Source organism: Mustela erminea, chromosome 1, assembly GCF_009829155.1.
Source record: "Mustela erminea isolate mMusErm1 chromosome 1, mMusErm1.Pri, whole genome shotgun sequence".
NCBI classification, from domain to species: domain Eukaryota; kingdom Metazoa; phylum Chordata; class Mammalia; order Carnivora; family Mustelidae; genus Mustela; species Mustela erminea.
In genome coordinates this window covers 49,771,232-49,790,261 of record NC_045614.1, presented here as the reverse complement: position 1 = coordinate 49,790,261, position 19,030 = coordinate 49,771,232, and the positions used below count along the sequence as shown (strand labels likewise).

General features: G+C 38.4%; 1 protein-coding gene across 6 annotated transcripts in view; it reads right to left on the bottom strand.

The window, feature by feature from the left end:
* GRM7 (glutamate metabotropic receptor 7) overlaps positions 1 to 19,030 on the bottom strand; it is an 888,308-nt gene that overhangs the window by 167,327 nt on the left and 701,951 nt on the right. For all 6 annotated transcript variants that reach the window (XR_004281484.1, XR_004281485.1, XM_032325977.1 and 3 more), the window contains exon 8: positions 4,450 to 5,385. Coding sequence is in view for 4 of the 6 variants with exons in the window: in XM_032325977.1 (XP_032181868.1) it covers positions 4,450 to 5,385 (936 nt within the window). In the remaining 2 variants the exon portion in view is untranslated. The remainder of the gene's footprint in view (positions 1 to 4,449; positions 5,386 to 19,030) is intronic.

Here is a 19,030-nt window from a genome sequence, read left to right as displayed (position 1 = left end):
ACTTAACCACCCAATGGCTCTTGCACAAGGACAACAAAGCTGAATGGGAAGAGATACCAAAGGTCATTTGTCAGTGCCCAGTATTAATCAGAAATGACACATGGATTTCAGATTTCTTCTAGTTCTGACTTATTGGTAGTGGCCTCCTAAAGACTGTGTTGATAAGGATTTTTTTAAAACTGCACCATGGTTCAGGGGAAGCTCACTGTAATTGATTATCAATGTCTGCGTAGGGCATGGATTAGGAAATGTTTACTTACCTGACAAATATTTCTGATCCCTAATATCAGTCCTAGGTTGGTCTGATTTTGTTCAAATTCTGGGGCGCTATCTGCTACAAGTGGATGATCAAAATGTTGGTTTATAGTCCAAACCCCTCTAGAAATACTCCTGGGACATATTCTTCCTGTCTTCTTGCTACCTCTGGTTGCAGGGCCAGTGCCTTGGTCCTGCCTTGTAAGGTCTCTGGCTACAACCTTGGAGTTAACACTTCATTCAGACCTTCTGAGTCTAGGCTTTGTCTTTGTGAATAATGTCTTTCTTATCTCCTGGTTCCTTGATGTCTGGATTTCCTAGTTGCTTGAGATGAGAGTTAATATGTTCCTAAAGGCTCTAAAACTAGAGATCAGGAAATATTTAAATGACATATTTTGTAGATTAGTAAGAAAATGCTCAGGTAGTTTTAAGAAGCATGCTTGGTTTGCACTGATAAACTTTCAGCATGCTTGTTACAAAATCCAGCATTCTATGGCCATCCTATTGCCCTATTGAACCAGTCAGGAGGAGCAGATACAGAATATTTCTAAAAACAAGTTCCAATGGGGATTATCAGAGACGCAAGTTTGAGAACCATGGGGTTAAGAACCCTGAGCTGGTTCAGAGATTGCTAATAGTAACCTTATGTCTGTCATCTAGTGAAATAATTCAGTAAAAAACAAAGAATTTGATTATTTAAGTGTTGTAATCCATGCTGTTCTATTCAGCTGTGTGCAGAAGAATGGCCTGTGGGTGGCATTATAGAAGACACACACTCCTTCCTGTATGCAACTACTCTTTTTTCATATTTTCCTCTGAGCAGAAAATGCCTCAATCCTTTACTTTCTCCTGTTCTCATCAACCTCCTACCTAAATAAACACATACATACAGATGGGAAGACCTCTGAGACCCTCCAACTCCTCTCATGTTATATCAAGGTCTACTTTGTCTTTACTTTGTCTTTGTAGAGCTAAGTGGTGTAGAGCTTGTCTCCTCATCCATGTGTAAAAAAAAAAAAAAGATACACTGGTTTACCTAGAAAGTTCTGACAACAACTGGCTAAAAAAATCTGGATAATCATAGTATCTTCAGGGATTCTCAGATCTTGGCAGGCGAGAATTCTACCACTGAACCACCAATGCTGATTCTCAGATCTTGGAAAGGTAGCTTATGTCCTTCCTACCTGAAGCATGCTCTTTTCCAGGTTGCATGCAAAAAAGATAGATAAGCCACAAACCAAGCCTTTGTGTTCTTAGAAAGTAATCCAGTCCTCTAACAGCTCTTACTGGTATATAGCCATGGGACATTACCACACTTCACTAGACCAGCTAACTCCAACCTTGCTATTACTCAACTATTTGCAGTGTTTCCTTGAATCATTTCAGTCATCTAAATAGAATTCCTAAAATCAAGGATTGTTCTCTTATGGCTAAAGTTTACCTCTTCCATCCCTGACCATGTTGCATGATCCCCATTCTAAAAATCACAGAATTAGCAACAATAAAACAAGATAACTGTAATCTCCTGCATCCTTCACAAAAGCAAAAATATACTGAGGGTTGATGTTTCACAACAAAACAAACATTTCTCATCCTTTATGCTGTGCTAACAAACTCAAGCGGTAAGAAGTTTCACAAAGATATCCCTAGCATAATCAGAATGGAACTCAATTTCCTAAGACAGTAAATAGTTATTACTGAACTCACTGCCTAATCTTTTTTTTTTTTCCTCTTACAATGGAATTCTTCCACTTAAAACACTCAAATTGTCTGATCTAAACAAAAATGTAAGGGCTATGATTCTGAATATTGCTAGCTTGGCAATGATGCCTTTTTCTGTTATCTCTGTTGCATTTGGCAATTTGCCACTTTCCACAATTTAAATTCCATGGTTTCCTGTACAAAAACTATTTTTAACTTACCACTCATGCTTCTGTAGCCATATGCCTATCTTTAAGATGTGTGAATTTCCATATAAAATTTACTGTTCCCATTTGGCAATTTAGTACCTTTAATTGTGCCAATCAACCACATAAAACATCATAACCTACTGAGAATATATGAAGAAAAAATACATTTCTTCTCAATCTAGGATATCAAGCACACTACTTAAAGACAGCTTAATTTTTCCTGCGGTTCAGTTCTAACAGCTCAAGGCCTTGTAGAACAAGTGGAATCACTGAATTCAATTCCTGAAACCTGGTATCATTTTCAGGTTTTTAAGCAAGTCAATTATACACTTAACCTTACTGAAAAGATTCATAGTCATGACTAGAAATGACAAATGAAATGGTAGACCCTTGCGGTGTCAAATAACATTACACCAAGGCCCATCTTTAAGACAGCTACAGATGTTCCTGTATTTTGCATTCCCCAAGAATAAATTTATAAGAAAAGGATTTAATGTTTTTAGCCTGTTACATAAGCAATTGTGTTTGTTTTAATAAAAAAAAATTATTATCTTCATAGGCTTCGATGATACACATCATTTCCCATAAAAAGTTCAATGGTTATCAACTTACCAGCATACATTTGGGAAATTCTTTTTCTTTTCTCTCTATTGCATTTCACTACCCTAACTCATATTTTACTATTCCCTTGGCCCAGGGATAGATGGAAGTAATAAAATGCAATTCAAGTTGGTTTCACAGACAGTAAACATGCATTATGAATTTGAAACATACTGTTGGAAACATACTATGCTCGTTGAACATATATTTTAGAACTTCCTCTTAGACACTTTATGACTAAAACCATATCTGGAACCACTCACTGTCTTTGGTTGCAGAATTCTTTGTGGTTTTATAACATATGCATTTAAACAAAAAAAGAAAAAAGAAACAAACAAGCCCCCCAAACCCACACAGTCCAAACTGATATCTTCTGAATCAAACAGTTTAGGTGAAATATATCTCCTCTGGTGGAACACCAAATGTCATTAATTATAGGATTCTATGAGAATCGAAGTAACAAAGAAAAATTCAGATTCGACTAATTCCTAGAGGCACAGATTAGTGAATTTGTAGAGATACCTACTTCAGTCCTTGCTTTCTTCATGCAGGGCACTAAGTCCTTGAATGTTTTATGGACTTCTCCAAAGTAACATGGAATCAGGCTAGACTCCCTGTGTTCTAACTTCTAACCAAGCCATAAGTGTACTTTCTCTGATACAGCACACCAGTTAGGGCTCTAGGTCTTGGTTCTGGTTTCAGTTGTACTGCCCTGCCAAAGCTGACTTCACTGAATGAAGGACAATGCATCTTATTAAGACCAACATATTAAAACTGCCTAATTTGCATATCTACAAAACCATATCCAGGTGAGTATAAAAGTCAGATGTGTATGAATCTCATCTAGAATCAATGCTTTAGTTTTGCCTAATTTGCATGCCTGTCAAATCCACAGCTAGACATGCATTCATAGCTTTAGGATTCAACACATTAGGGCTGCCTAACTTACAGATTCATACAAATGCATAACTCTATGTGGAGAACATGTATACTAACTATATCTGGGACAACACATTAAGGCTCACTAATTCTGAACTTCCATCACTTGACGACACTTGCTCTACTATATACTGTCCCTCCCATTGCTAGAAAGTTGAATCTCTGGTAACTCTCTGAATCATTTGATGCGATTAATGTATATCTAGTTTTAGGGAGCTGAGGGTGGAATGATAACCAAAACTTCCCTATATTCATCTATTATACACATACATATATATGTGATATGCAAATGGAAAATATTCAAATGGACAACTCATACATGGTGTTGCTCACACACTAGATCCAATCCACAGTGACAGCCTAGATGGTACTAAGAGAGAGAGGGAGCTAGTAATCACCATCCCTATCCTAATGAAGGACTGTGGCCTTTTTCTTTTATCCTAAACAGAGGGTGTGTAACAAATGCATTGGAAGGTTTAATTTGGACAGATCACACAATTTTATACTGGATAATCTCTCGCTATGATGAGTAGTTCTATCATCAATTAACATAAAAAATTTACCTTTGGTTGGTTTCCAGTGAAATAAACATGGCACAATTCCCTGCAGTTTTTAGATTTCTATAGAATTGATGCCTAGTAATTCAGGATATAAAAGTTCTTGTTCTATATAATCAATTTGGTTCCAGTATTTACAAAAACAAACATATTCCAAAATGAACAGGGTGATGTGCATTTTCACTTACCTTTTCCGCTGACTGTGCAGTGCCAAAAAAAATGGGAATGAAGGCAAGCCACACTATACATGTCGTGTACATAGTGAATCCAATGGGTTTGGCTTCATTAAAATTCTCTGGGACACCCCGAGTCTTGATGGCATACACAGTACATGTGACCATGAGAAGAATGCTATATCCCAAGGAGCAAATGATTTGGAGATCTGTAATGTCACATTTGAGAACTCCCCTGGCCTGCTCAGGGTTCATTGTCTTATGTTCATCATAGTCTATGATGATGTTGGGTGGGTCAACACCAAACCAAATGAAAACACCTAGAAGCTGAACTGATATTAAACTGGAAGTGATGGCCAGCTGTGATGTCGGGCTTATGAGTCTGGGAGCTGTAACTGATTTCTTGCCCTGCTCAAATATGCGATAAATCCGATTGGTTTTTGTCAAGAGGGCTGCGTAACTGATGCACATACCCAAGCCCAAGAAAACTCTCCGGAAAGAACACACTGCCACATCGGGTTTGGCTATCATCAGGAAAGTAATAATGTAGCAAAGAAAGATGCCAGTCAACAAAACGTAGCTCAGTTCCCGCCCAGATGCCCGGACAATGGGCGTGTCATTGTAGCGGATGAAAGTGGCCATGACAAAGATGGTGGCGATGATTCCCAACATTGCTAGGAAGACAGGGATTACAGCCCAGGGGGAATGCCATTCTAGTTTGATGATGGGGATATCCTGGCAGCCAGTTCGGTTTTCATTGGGCCTCTGGTCGTAGGGGCAATGTTGGCATGTCATCTCATCAAACTGGTACTGGTAGCCGTCGCAAGGCTCACAGGTCCAGCAGCATGGAGTTCCCTTCTGTGTCTTCTTTCTTTGCCCAGGCTTGCATGGCAGTGTGCACACTGAGGGGGGGATCTCTCGGACTCCTTTACCCCACTGCATGTCCTCTATCTGCAGCATAAGAAATGAGAACGTGTAACTGGCAGATTAGTTCAGAGAAAAGGAAAAGAATGGAATATAAGTGATAGCAGAAGCATTTGAGACTTGACAACATTAAGGGACTACTCCCCCCGCCCCCACAGTCAGTATGAACTACAACTAAGATTTGACCCCAACTATTCAACCCCGGAATCCTTACTTCTCACCACTATGGAGTGTGCCAAACCTGCCTGATTCTAAGAATTCCCTGTGGAAACTATTAAAAGTACAAATCCCCTGTTCCTACCCTAGACCTGCCAAATAAGAATATGCTAAAAATAAAAATAAGTAAAAAGACCTTGGGCTCTTCAACAAATACCCAGAGGAGTCTTGTGATAAATCACAATAAAAATCTTCAGTAATGCAAAAAGTTACACACATGTCCCTTATTAGCTGCTTTAAAAAAATGTTTTAAAATTATTTTGAATGATATTGCAATGTTGACCACATTCCCTAAAATTCTGTAGACATCACTGCCATTGTCAAAGAGAATTTTCAAGGAAAATTCAGTTTAGTCTATTATATATTACACAGGATCAACAAGGTTCATTACTGAAGGCTGTAATGGTAGTTGACTATATCTAAGTGATTAGGAGGCATTTGATTAAAAAAAAAACAACAACTTTGGTCTAGAAATTTTTTTTTTAACGATTTTATTTATTTCTTTGACAGAGATAAAGAGGGAGAGAAACTGAGAGACAGTGCACAAGCAGGGGGAACAGCAGGTAGGGGGAGAAGGAGAAGCAGGCTCCAGGCTGATCAGCGAGCCTGATCTGGGACTTGATCCCAGGACCCTGGGATCATGACCTGAGCTGAAGGCAGATGCTTCACTGACTGATCCACCCAGGCATCCCCTGGAAATCCTTCAATATTGGTCATGTACCTATTTGGAGATGAAATTTAAAACTAAAAACTATATCCTAGAGGAGGATGAATGTGGATTTACTTAATCACAATAGTGGTCTTCTGGAGGGGAATTCATAGTCAACAGTGTTCTGAGAAATAATACCATTAGAAACAAAGAAAAAGTACTACTGGGTTGAAGTTTCATTGTACCAGAGGTCTCTCATTTGCCAGCACAGCGTCTAATCTTCCTCCTCCCTGACATCAGTTCCTCAGATCTATTTTCTATGTGCTTGTTGTAAGATGCAACTTACAGGGAAGCCCTGTTGCAGGGGGTAGGAGGGAGTGGCAAGTTTGCTCCCATGACCCAGTCTTCACCAATTTAGTGTACTGCACTGGTTCTCAAGCTCAAGCATTCCTCAAGATCACTAGGAGGACACTTTATCACCCAGTGGGCTGGCCTCCACAGCAGGATCTTTTGATTGTTTGGGTATGGGAGGGGGCCTGAGAGTATATATTTGTAACAAAATCTTAGGTGATGTTGCTGGCGGTTCTCTAGGGACCACACTTTGTCAAAAGCAAATATGTTCCAACCTCCTAGCCATGGAATATAAGTCAGGGACAGGATCATTATAGAATGGAAAGGAATTTAATTTTACTTTTGCTAAGATAAATTAAAAAATATGTATTTTTTTGTTGGACTGGCAGTTTCTAGGATGTAATGATACCTGTACTCATGGTTTTAAGAAGGAAGGAGTTTATAAGAGAAAGAAGGCAATGCAAAGGGAAGGATTACTGAAAAAGAGAAAGAGAATAGAAAAATTACTGATTCGGGCGCCTGGGTGGCTCAGTTGGTTAAGCAGCTGCCTTCGGCTCAGGTCATGATCCCAGCGTCCTGGGATTGAGTCCCACATCGGGCTCCTTGCTCGGCAGGGAGCCTGTTTCTCCCTCTGCCTCTGCCTACCATTCTGTCTACCTGTGCTCGCTCTCTCTCCCTCTCTCTCTCTGACAAATAAATAAAATCTTTTAAAAAAAAAAGAAAAGAAAAGAAAAATTACTGATTAGACTGTTTGAGTTACTTGATGTAGCCATGCCATGATTCCCTAGACCTCATCCCTATGCAAGCCAGTAAATTCTGCTATGCTGAAACATGTTAAGTGGCTTTTCTGTTACTCACAACCAACAGTCCTGAAAAACGTATGTACTAAATAAATATGTTGAGTATCTACTAGTTGCAAAAGCTGTGCTGAGTGAGCAAATTAATTTACAGAATAAATTCCAACGACCAAATTTAATTGATATTCCCATAACTTTTTAATACAGTTGGGCCAAAAAATAGGTTAGGAAAATACTGGAAAACCTGAGGCTTTTAAAAAATGCATAATTTTAAGAGATAAGGGGGAAAAAATGAATTCATTGTTCTTAGAAGTTTAGTGTCATATTAAAACAGGATGTAATATATAGCAGGATATGATACTTCCATCAAAACTTGAATGAGAACTATATTCACAATCTAAATCAAATGCAGGTAACTATGAAAAAAACAGCTCATGGATAAATTTCATAAAATATTTCATGAAATATAAAATATCATAAAATACCATAACCATCTATGGCTGAATTTAAACTGTAAGCAGAGACCCAAGAATCTTCAGATGACTCGTGTGAACTCATTTGCCTGAATGCAAAGCCCAAGTCAGCACTAATAAATCTTACTAAATATTAAACATAATCATCTCTTTCTCAACATCATCATTTTTGAGGCAGTAAGTCACTGGAAACCATCCCAAAGTCATAAAATTAAGGAAATAATTTGTAATAAGAGAGAAAGAGATATGCATTAACTTTACAAATGTCAAGTTGCAGTAAGTTGGAATCTAAAAAACTGCTAACATTAATACAAATGTTCCCAAATGTTAAATTAAAAGGTCTTACTCGTGTTTAATAAGAAAGATTAAACTAAAACAAACAAAACAAAACAAAATAAAAACAAAACTAAAAAAACCCTCTATAAATAAATTTCATTAGCTAAACTTGAGATTGCCTGATTCTAACACTAGTAGATAGTAATACACCATATGATTACACTTGATCTATGGGAATAGAAGTACGGCTTATACAAATATAAAAACAAATTATCATTATCTGTAATATTTTATAGCCAATTTTAAATGTTGCTAGCTCACTATTTTTCCCCACTTGGAATAAAATAAAATGCCCAGCAATGCTGAATTGCGTTCATTTCCCCCTTAACTTATACAAATATATACAAGAGCTGTAACTACAAACATTTCGTTGACTGATTACTTAATTTGTTTTCAATTTTCATTTAAAGTACATCTCAACTGAGTTTAATTGTATACATTACAGCAATAAAGTTGCCTTTTGCACCAAATGAACAAAAGTCTAATTTACTTGCTTTGCCAACAAAAATCATTATTGAAAATATACTGTGTTCAATGAAGTCACCAACTAACCTTTAAAAGTTCTAGTAAGTGAGAATTTTTTTTAAAGTGATACATTTGATTTGTGTGTATTTATACCCAATCACACAACCTCAGTGGCTTGTTTTGTAAGAAGAAAGAGTCAGCTGCAAATGCCCATAGGTACTTATTGAAGGGAGAATAATCATTTAGGACTATGACAACTGAAGTATAATGTCAATTTACTTTGCCAGAGGGTAGTAGGAATGCAAATTTCAATTTCATTTTGAATGCTGCCACAAAACCATGTTTCAGTTAGGCATACTTGGAAAGCAAAAGTTAAGGTGCTGAAAGATTAGGAAAAAAGGGCTAGGATGTTAACTACTATTTTCTTTAAAAGATACAGTTCTAAATTCTCTGTAAGAATGCATTTTCTTCTGGATGCCAGTGTGTATGGGTATTGGATACTGGATCTGCTCGGTAGCTGGCTCATGGGGAAGAGATGTTGAAATCCTAGCTGTTAGCAAAAGAGACCCTTATTGACAGAACTATCAATTAACACCATGTGTGGCACACGTATTATATGGATAGGTAGATCAATGATTTAGGAAAGAGATAATATAGAGTTCTAGCCAATGCAAGCAAAAATAAGCCTGATGTAGTGTCCTAGGAAAGTGTTCTTCACTCTTAAAAGAGACACAAAGAAGAGATATACTGTCTTTAGCCTCTGAACTTTGATGTGTGTAAATGTGATGTATGGAGCCGCAGCAGCCATTTTTTAACCATAAAGAGACAAGCTACGGGAAGAAGCCAATATACTGAGGATAAGGGGAAAAAATAGATAAAAAAGAATTTGTGTCTTTGATGTTGTAATAACTTTTAGGCCCAAGATGGAGCCACCCCTTCCCAGGTGACATGTCAGAAAACCAAACTTGAATAGGCTGTGTGTCCCTATAAACAGGTTTTACTTGACTAGACACAGAGTGTATCCATTCAGCCGGTCCCCAAATGCCAACTCTGAAACAACCCCAAAAGAGACTGACTATATGGTCCCAGCCAATCAGGTATTTTCTGTTTGTCTTTTGTTTGTTTATTCTTTATCCTGTAAAAAGTTTTCTGTCTTCCACCGCCTTTTGTGGTTCTTTGCAAGGAGACTGCCTAGTTCATGATGTGTTAAAATTTGTTTGTATCATCTAAATTGTCTTCATTAATCATTCTTTAAGAGCGTCATGATGATATCACCAAATTAACAAACACATGTACCACTGTACCCCTGCATTTTGAACACGAAATGATAAACTTTCCTTAGTTGATGACCAATATTTCCCCGGTAGTCTACTACTTGCAATGAAACATTGTAACAAATACACTTTTTCTTACTTCAGCATCTGGTATGTGAAGACCTTCTGACTGTAGGCAATTAGCCAATAATTCAAATTCCAACAGGGAGAGTAGATAGCCCCAGAAGGAAAACAGATTTTCAAAGCACATATGATCAGACACATGTGTCTTGTCTCTGGGGGATGCTCCTAAAAAAAGTGGTACAGCCCTAGACTCTGACCACAAGCTGTGAATCCATTGCTTCTGGCTCAGAGAGAAACAATGAAAAACACCTGTCAGCTAAAGTTCTCTAGCACATGTGACTAGCAAAGATTGGGGTCTGGCTCTAGTGGAGAGTTAGCTGCTCCATAGGGAATGTGCAGACCTTATAATCACTGGAATTTTAAAATAAAACCAAATTAGTTGCTGTCTTACTGCCAAATGCAGAACTCAAACAGAGATAGAATTTTTATAAACACTGTTTGGTGTATCATTTTTATCTAGGAGAGATCTGCTCTTTTCCCTACATAGACATTTTCTATCTGAAAGAAAATTTTGTTACTTCAGGGATATTTTCTTTAGTGAAATTCCATTTGCATGTTTCCAAAGCTTACTCTGTAGACCAAGCTGGCTGGGGCTTTTATTGCATAATTCTCTACAATATTATTTTCTTACTTATTAAAACCCTAATAGAATGAACTAATTTAAAAAGAGCTTTCTTATTAAAATACCATTTGTTCATTAAAATACATTTGTTCTGTCTAATTTATGAAAAAGGCTTTTTTTAGAAAACATGCAAAGGAATGTGGAATTTTTGATACTACAAAAGAGCTAGGTTTTCGTTCTCGGTGGAGAGGGTGGAATGGGCAAGATGGAGGGGCCACCAAGAGCTTCACAAGGAATTCTGTAGCAGCACTCAATGACTTCCTTTTTATTTTCTTTCTTTTTTTCTTTCTTCCTTTCTTTTATAAGACTGAGCCTCTATTTTTAAGCCTTAGGCAGCATGACTAGACTATGAAACAGAATTTCAGGGCTGCTATTTTATAATAAAAACACTTACTAATTCAGATTCTACCTCTTCAAACTTTAATTATAAGAATCACTTTTTTTTTTTTTTTTCCAATGTACTCTAGGAAGAATGCTAGGAATGGTTTTTTACTATGGTAGACCCTGGGCATTCATGGAGGAACCCAGAGCTTAATCTCACCGCGAAGCCCCTGGAGATCCAAGATGTAGATAAACTGATGCTGGTATAGACTTTAGTTTAAATTAAGCCAGTGGTTCCCAAACTTGCCTGCACATGTGAATCATTGGGGGATCCTCTAAAATTTTCAAAGAGGCATCAGTGTGTTTTAAAGCTCCTTAGGTGAAATGTAGACAGGTTTGGAAACTACTGAATTATACTCTCTTAAGGGGCTGGGGTTACAAAGAAAATCTTTGCATTTTTTAAAGAAGCTACAATCACAGAGATGTACTTCCCTGGACTTATGATGCAGTATCTCATTAAAAGTCTGAATGGGTGACAGGAAATGCTCAGTGATACTCTGTTATGATTTAATGGGAAAGTATGAAGTTGTAATGAAATTATAGATTTGAATAGTCAGTAAAGTCTCCAGACTTACATTTCATAATGTCATTGGCCAAACAACTTAAAATGCCTATAGCAGCAGAACATATGAAATAAATAAGTGACATGGATAGGAGTAATACAATTTTGCCCCTAAAACAACCAAGTCTAAGGGAACAAAATACAATTCTGCATACTTATAAATACGTGTTAAATTATACATCAAGAACAGACTTCATAAAAGTTCAGTCTAAATGATCTACATTCCCTGTTTCAATGCCTGCATTTCCCTCAAATACAAAGCAATGGGGTGGGTGCTTATTTTTAAATGTATATAATTAAAACCTCCCAAATTAATTGAACGGTTTGCTCCTCAAGTCAATCTAGGTTCTCATTTTTTAATGCCACTTCTCTGTACCTCTAACTAAAAGGAATGACTATACTTGGTTTCAGCACTTCCTTTTCTCACCCCCCAACAGCCTCATGTGAACCTTCTGATTTTTTATAAGGTTGATGCCTTTCAAAAGATATCATGTACTCTGAGAGCCAAACAATGCACATCTGCTGACACTAGCTAGCTGTCACTTTCTGAAACAATGCTGTCACTGGAGGAGCCATCTCCTTAAAATGTACATGCTAACTACAGATGACCATTTACATACTCTTCCTCTGGGGACACAACTCCCTAAAAGGTGCTTACCAATCAAAGATAGATATTTCATCTTGTTCTAATTACCGAATACTTTTGTAAGCACTTTTCTTAACAGCACGATTTAACAATAATTAATAATGTGAACGTATGCATGTGGCTGCCTCAAAATTAGCTCCAATTCTAAAGTCATGAGGGACGCCTCGATGTCTCAGTTGGCTAGGCATCTGCCTTTGGCTCAGGCCATGCTGGGATTGTCCCACATCAGGTCCTTGATCCATGGGGATCCTGCTTCTCTCTCTCCCTCTGCTGCTCTCCCTGCTTGTGCTCTCTCATGCTCTCTCTCCTCACACACAAATAAATAAATCATCTTAAAAACAACCAACCAAACAAACAAAAACTAAAGTCATGATCTGCTCAGGGACTGGCAACCTACTGCCCATGGACTGAATCTTGCTGACTGCCTGTTTTGCAAATAGTGGCTGGATCAGAACATCATGGCACTTGTTCATTTAAGTTTTGTCTCAGGCCAATTTTATGTTACAGCCGCAGAAGCTGAGTAGCTGTGGATGCATGGGCCACAAAGCCTAAACTATTTACTTTCTGGTCCTTTATAGAAAATATTGACTGATTCAGATCCGAAGAAAACAGAAGGACAAAGCCCTCACACATGGCAACCTTATCTGCCTATACACCACAAGTTTTGTCATCTGTCACATCTTTCCTTCCCTTTGGCCCCCCCATATTTAAGTTACCAACAACTCATGTAGGTTTTACCTCTTGAAATTATTTAAGAGTTAATTATTTCATATAACAAACTATATATTAAATACAGGCATACCTTGATTTATTATTCTTCCTTTTATGGCAGGTATTGTACTTTCCAAATTGAAAGCTTGTGGCAACCTTACACTGAGCAAGTCTGTGGGTGACATTTTTCCAAAAGCATTTTACTTCTTTTTCTTTCTTTCTTTCTTTCTTTCTTTCTTTCTTTCTTTCTTTCTTTCTTTCTTTCTTTCTTTCTTTCCTTTTTAATTTATTTGAGAGTGAGAAAGAACTAGCATGAGCAGGGGGAACAGCAGCAGAGGGAGAGGGAGAAGCTGACTTCCCACTGAGCAGGGAGCCTGATGCGGGGCTTGATTCCAGGACCCTGAGATCATGACCTGAGCTGAAGGCAGACGTTCAACCAGTTGAACCACTCAGGTGCCCCCCGCAACAGCATTTTTCACTTCATGTCTCTGTATCATATTTTGGTAATTCTCACAATATTTTGAATTTTTGAATATTTTGAATTGTTATAATTATCTGTGATCCTTGATCTTTGATGCTACTATTGTAATTGTTCTGGGGGTGCCATCAAGCAGTCCTATATAAAATGGTGAATGGGTTATTTAATTGATAATTTATTTAATAAATAAATCTTGTGTTTGTTCTGGCTACCACAGCAGCCAGGTGTTTCCCCATCTTTCTTCGTCTCCTCCAGCCTCCCTATTCCCTAAGACACAACAATACTGAAATTAAGGTAATCAGTAACTCTATAATGGCCTCTAAGTGTTCAAGTGGAAGGAAATTTAATGGAGCAAACTTCATTATTGTTTTATTTTAAGAAACTGCCACAGCCACCCCAGCCTTCAGCAACCACCACCATGATCAATCAGCAGCCACTGACATTAAGGCAAGGCCCTCTACCAGAAAAAAAATATATATATATTAAATTAAATTTAAAAAAATAATTTAAAAAATTACAACTCAATGAACAATCATGCTTAACATTTTTAAAATTTTTTAAATTTAAATTCAATTTAGTTAACATATACTGTATTATTAGGTTCAGGTGTAGAATTTAGTGATTCATCAGTTGTATATAACACCCAGTGCTCATTACATCCAGTGCCCTCCTTAATGCCCATCACCCAGCTACCCCATCCCCCCACCTCCCCTCCAGCTTTGTTTCCTATAGTTAAGACTCTCTTACGGATTGCTTCCCTCTCTGGTTTTACATTAGTTTATTTTTCCTTCCCTTCCCCTATGTTCACTGTTACTTAAATTCCACATATGAAAGAAATCATATGGCATTTGTCTTTCTCTATTTTATTTCACTTAGCATAACACCCTTTACTTCCATCCATATCATTGCAATTGGTAAGATTTCATTCTTTTTGATGGCTGAATAATATTCCTCTGTGTGTGTGTGTGTGTGTGTGTGTGTGTGTGTGTGAGAGAGAGAGAGAGAGAGACATCTTCTTTACCCATTCAGCTGTCGAAGAAGAACATCTGAGCTCTTTCTATATTTGGGCTGTTAAAAACATTGCTGATGCTTAACATTTTTTAGCAATAAAGAATTTTTTAATTAAGGTATGTACCATTGTTTAAGACACAGTGCTATACCACACACTTAACAGACTACAGTTTAGTGTGAACATAACTTTCATATGCACTGGGGAACCAGAAAGTTCATCTGACAATCTTTATTATGGTATTTGCTTTTTTGTAGTGTTTGGAACCAAACCCACACTATCTCTGAGGTATGCCTGCAAACTCATTGGGTGCGATACCCTGTTTTAGTTGTTGGGAACAAAACAGAAAAAAAAAAAAGTGCTTTAGAAAAATGAATCCTACTTTCTCATCTTTGCTACCACACCTCCTCTGCAAAATCTTCCTGTGGAGTTTCCCCACCTCCCTTTCCTCCTAGCCCCTTTCTAATTCCATTAGCTGCACTAAAGCCAAAAGGATCCTTTAACATGCAGATTTGATCATGTCACCTTTAGGCTTAAGCTCTTCAGCAACATCTTGCCACAAAACATCCTAGATGATCCTGTACAATCCAGCAGGGACACACATCAACTGACTTTAGCTGAGTTCCATGAAGTTTCCATGATGGTTACTACCCTACAGTGAGTATGGGGCTACAATATGCTGTTCTATGATTCTATTCTTTAGTTCACTGATTTCTTTTTTTTTAATTTATTTTTTATTTTCAGCATAACAGTATTCATTATTTTTGCACCACAGCCAGTGCTCCATGCAATCCGTGCCCCCTATAATATTCACCACCTGGTACCCTGACCTCCCACCCCCCACCCCTTCAAAACTCTCAGATTGTTTTTCAGAGTCCATAGTCTCTCATGGTCACCTCCCCTTCCAATTTCCCCCAACTCCCTTCTCCTCTCTATCTCCTCATGTCCAGAAATCAGTGGCTTTCTTATATACTAATAATGAAAATACAGAAAGGGAAATTAGAGAATCGATTCCATTTACTATAGCACCAAAAACCACAAGATACCTGGAAATAAACCTAACCAAAGAGGTAAAGGATCTGTACTCGAGGAACTACAGAACACTCATGAAAGAAATTGAAGAAGACACAAAAAGATGGAAGACCATTCCATGCTCTTGGATCGGAAGAATAAATATTGTTAAAATGTCTATACTGCCTAGAGCAATCTATACTTTTAATGCTATTCTGACCAAAATTCCACCGGTATTCTTCAAAGAGCTGGAGCAAATAATCCAAAAATTTGTATGGAATCAGAAGAGACCCCGAATCGCTAAGGAAATGTTGAAAAACAAAAATAAAATGGGGGGCATCATGTTACCTGATTTCAAGCTTTACTACAAAGCTGTGATCACCAAGACAGCATGATACTGGCATAAAAACAGACACATAGACCAGCGGAACATGGTAGAGAGCCCAGATATGGACCCTCAACTCTATGGGCAAATAATCTTCGACAAAACAGGAAAAAATATACAGTGGAAAAAAGACAGTCTCTTCTATAAATGGTGCTGGGAAAACTGGGCAGCTATATGTAGAAGTTCACTGACTTCTTGCTCAGGAGTTCCTTACCCCACCAGACTTAGTGCCCCTCTAATAAATTCTAAATATCCCCCTTTAAAGGACTTAACAAGAAGTAACTGTGTGTCTAAAGAAGTGTGTGTGTTTATATGTTTATGATCATGTCCTGTGTAAACACAGAATGCATGCACCATGCCCTATCAGCTATTGTTCAGAATACAATAGACTAGGGATTCAGAGGGGAAAAACCACCGACCTCTCAATAAAGAGGTCACAAATCCAAAATAAATAGAACACAATTTGTCATTATGCAAATATGTTCCTTCATTGAGGTCTTAATTTCCAATTTCTATGTAAGCTCCTTGAGACTAGAGCTTCTGTCTACTTTATTCACTTGTTGGAAACTCAGATATGGGAGGAGGCTCCATAGCCTTGTTGGACTAGATGGGTGAATGGCAGGGTGAAGGACAAAAAGACTGACTTCTCCTCTAGCCAAAACTTGAGTTTAATTTTAACTAGGATTGAAAGATCCCTAACTGGGGTGCTTGGGTGGCTCAGTTGGTTAAGCCTTTGCTTTTAGCTCAGGTCATGATCTCAGGATCCTGGGATGGAGCCCAGCATCAGGCTTCCTGCTCAGTGGGGAATCTGCTCCTCCCTCTGACTGCTCCCCACCCTGTGCCCGACTCAAGCTCATGCTCTTCTCTATTAAATAAATAAAATCATGGGGGGAAAAAAAAGAAAGAATCCATAATAACTTTCATGAGTCTCGTCTATTTTCTGGTCATTTGCTATACATCTGTAGAGTGAAAGTTAATAGTTGAAATGTCCTTGGCATTTTCTTCAGGGAAGAAATGGAATTGAATATGGAGCACTGAACTCCTAGGTAGAGGGAAAATGAACACAACAAATACACCAAAGAAAGAGAAATAAGTCATGTACCCTTTCCAGCTAAAGACAGAACTTGATTTGAATATGTCCCCATTTCACCAGCTAGACCCTAAGAGTTGGGCTTGATTGCCCACCTGCTTGTACTCGCTAACCCTTGTCTTACATTTTCCCCAAAGCTCTTCTTTCAGGCTTTCACCTTAACTCAGACAAATGAAACATAGAACCCATCCCCAGGTGATGGCAACTGCCCTGAGAGGACCTTCCTTAGATCCAACCACCTAGACCTTCTGACCTAATCCTGACTCATGCCTGCACAGATGGATCATGGAGTGGCCTCTAGAATGACTTACAATTACCCTTACCTCCTTATAATGCTACAATCTCCACCCAGGAAGGAGCCTCAGCCTCATTTATATAGCGTGCAATGTCTGTATAGGCATGCTTCCCTTAAGGTGCATATGTGACTTTCCTGTGCATGCCTCTGCATAGGATGAGAGGGCGTCCCCATGTAAATATTCATCCTAAACCTAAACAAAAGAAACCCATTCACCCTCTCTCAAGGAGCCATCATTTTAGAAGCCATCCCCTGTCTTCTTATTTGCCACAATTAAAAAGTTTCTTTGTGGGACAACTCAACCTGGTATAGTTTCTGACTCATCAAGGAGCAAACTCATGTTGGTTTAGTCACACCTGACTGTGTAAATAGAAAGAGTTAGGGTTCCCTGGGAAATGAAGACAAGGCATTGCTTTCTTGACATAGGAAAAGTCAATTTAGGGAGCACCTGAGGGGCTTAGTTGATTAAGCTTTCGACTCTTGATTTGGGTTCAGGTCACGATCTCAGGATTATGAGATGAGCCCTACATCAGGCTCTGCACTGAATGTGGAGCCTGCTTGAGATTCTTTCTCTCTCTCTCTCCCTCCCTCTACCCCTCCCCTCCCTCTGGTCCCATACATGCTCTTATCTTCTTCTCAAAGGGAAGGGGGAGGGGGAAAGGAAAGGGAAGGAAAGGAAAGGAAAGGGAAGGAAAGGGAAGGGAAGGGAAATAAAAGGGAAAAGGGAGAAGGAAAAGAAAAGAAAAAAGTCATTTTAGGCCCCTGGCCATCTTGTGATTTCTCCCTAATCAGCACTACTTGCCTAAAGCACATTTCTTGTAGAACTTCCTGGGATGTGTTGAAATTGCAGAATAGACCCCAGTAGATAATGATTTTAAGGGAACAACCGAATGTTAGAATAGCCACTATTAGGCTAGGAGATAACCTAATTATATCAGGGACAATCAATCAGTGGTAAAAGTCCCAATGCTGGCTCAAAAGTAAAGACTGACCTGATGCACATTCTTAAATTATCTTTGTAAGATTTAAGCCCCTTTGAGCACTCAAATATGGAACCAACTAAAGCTAGAGGACTGATGATGCTGACTGTTGCTGGACCTTATGACCTTGACTTGGACTCTGTTACCTTAAGATGACTTTTGCCCCAATTCCATGCTGAACTGCCTATCGTGTAAGCACCCTTAGTTTAAAACTTCCCCAGTATTGTTGTTCAGGGAGACACTGCTTTGGGAAAGATCTCCAGTGTTCCCCTTTACTTGTTGCATGCTCAGCGTGTCCCAGTTTCAGGTAACAAATGTTCTCTGAATACTACCTTCTGTTAATAAGCTTAGCTACAGCTCAAAATAGAAAGAACACAATCTGGGAAGTCACACGTTCCTAGATCCAGAGACAGACCTCATCACCTTCAGACATGATACCCATAGGCAAATAGAAAATCCAAGTGTCTGTTTGCCAAGCTTATCGGTTATGAAGACTAAGTGAGATAATATGTCTAAGAAATTATCATGGTACCTGACACACCATAGCTGCCTGAATAATCATCATTAGAATATTTTATGGCTTCAGTGAGCAAGAACCTTCCAATGGCCATTGTCAATTCTCACCAAACTCTTGAGCACTGATTCTTCCACTAGAATATGAGCATCAATTTATGCCACAGGGGCATTTCAGACTCTCTGTGTCAAAAACCGAACATATCATTTTCCTTCCTTATCTTGATTTCACCCACACTGTCTGACTTGTCTTGGAATAGCGGAATACTCATGTGAGTGTTAGACTCAGGGGGACATGTGATCAA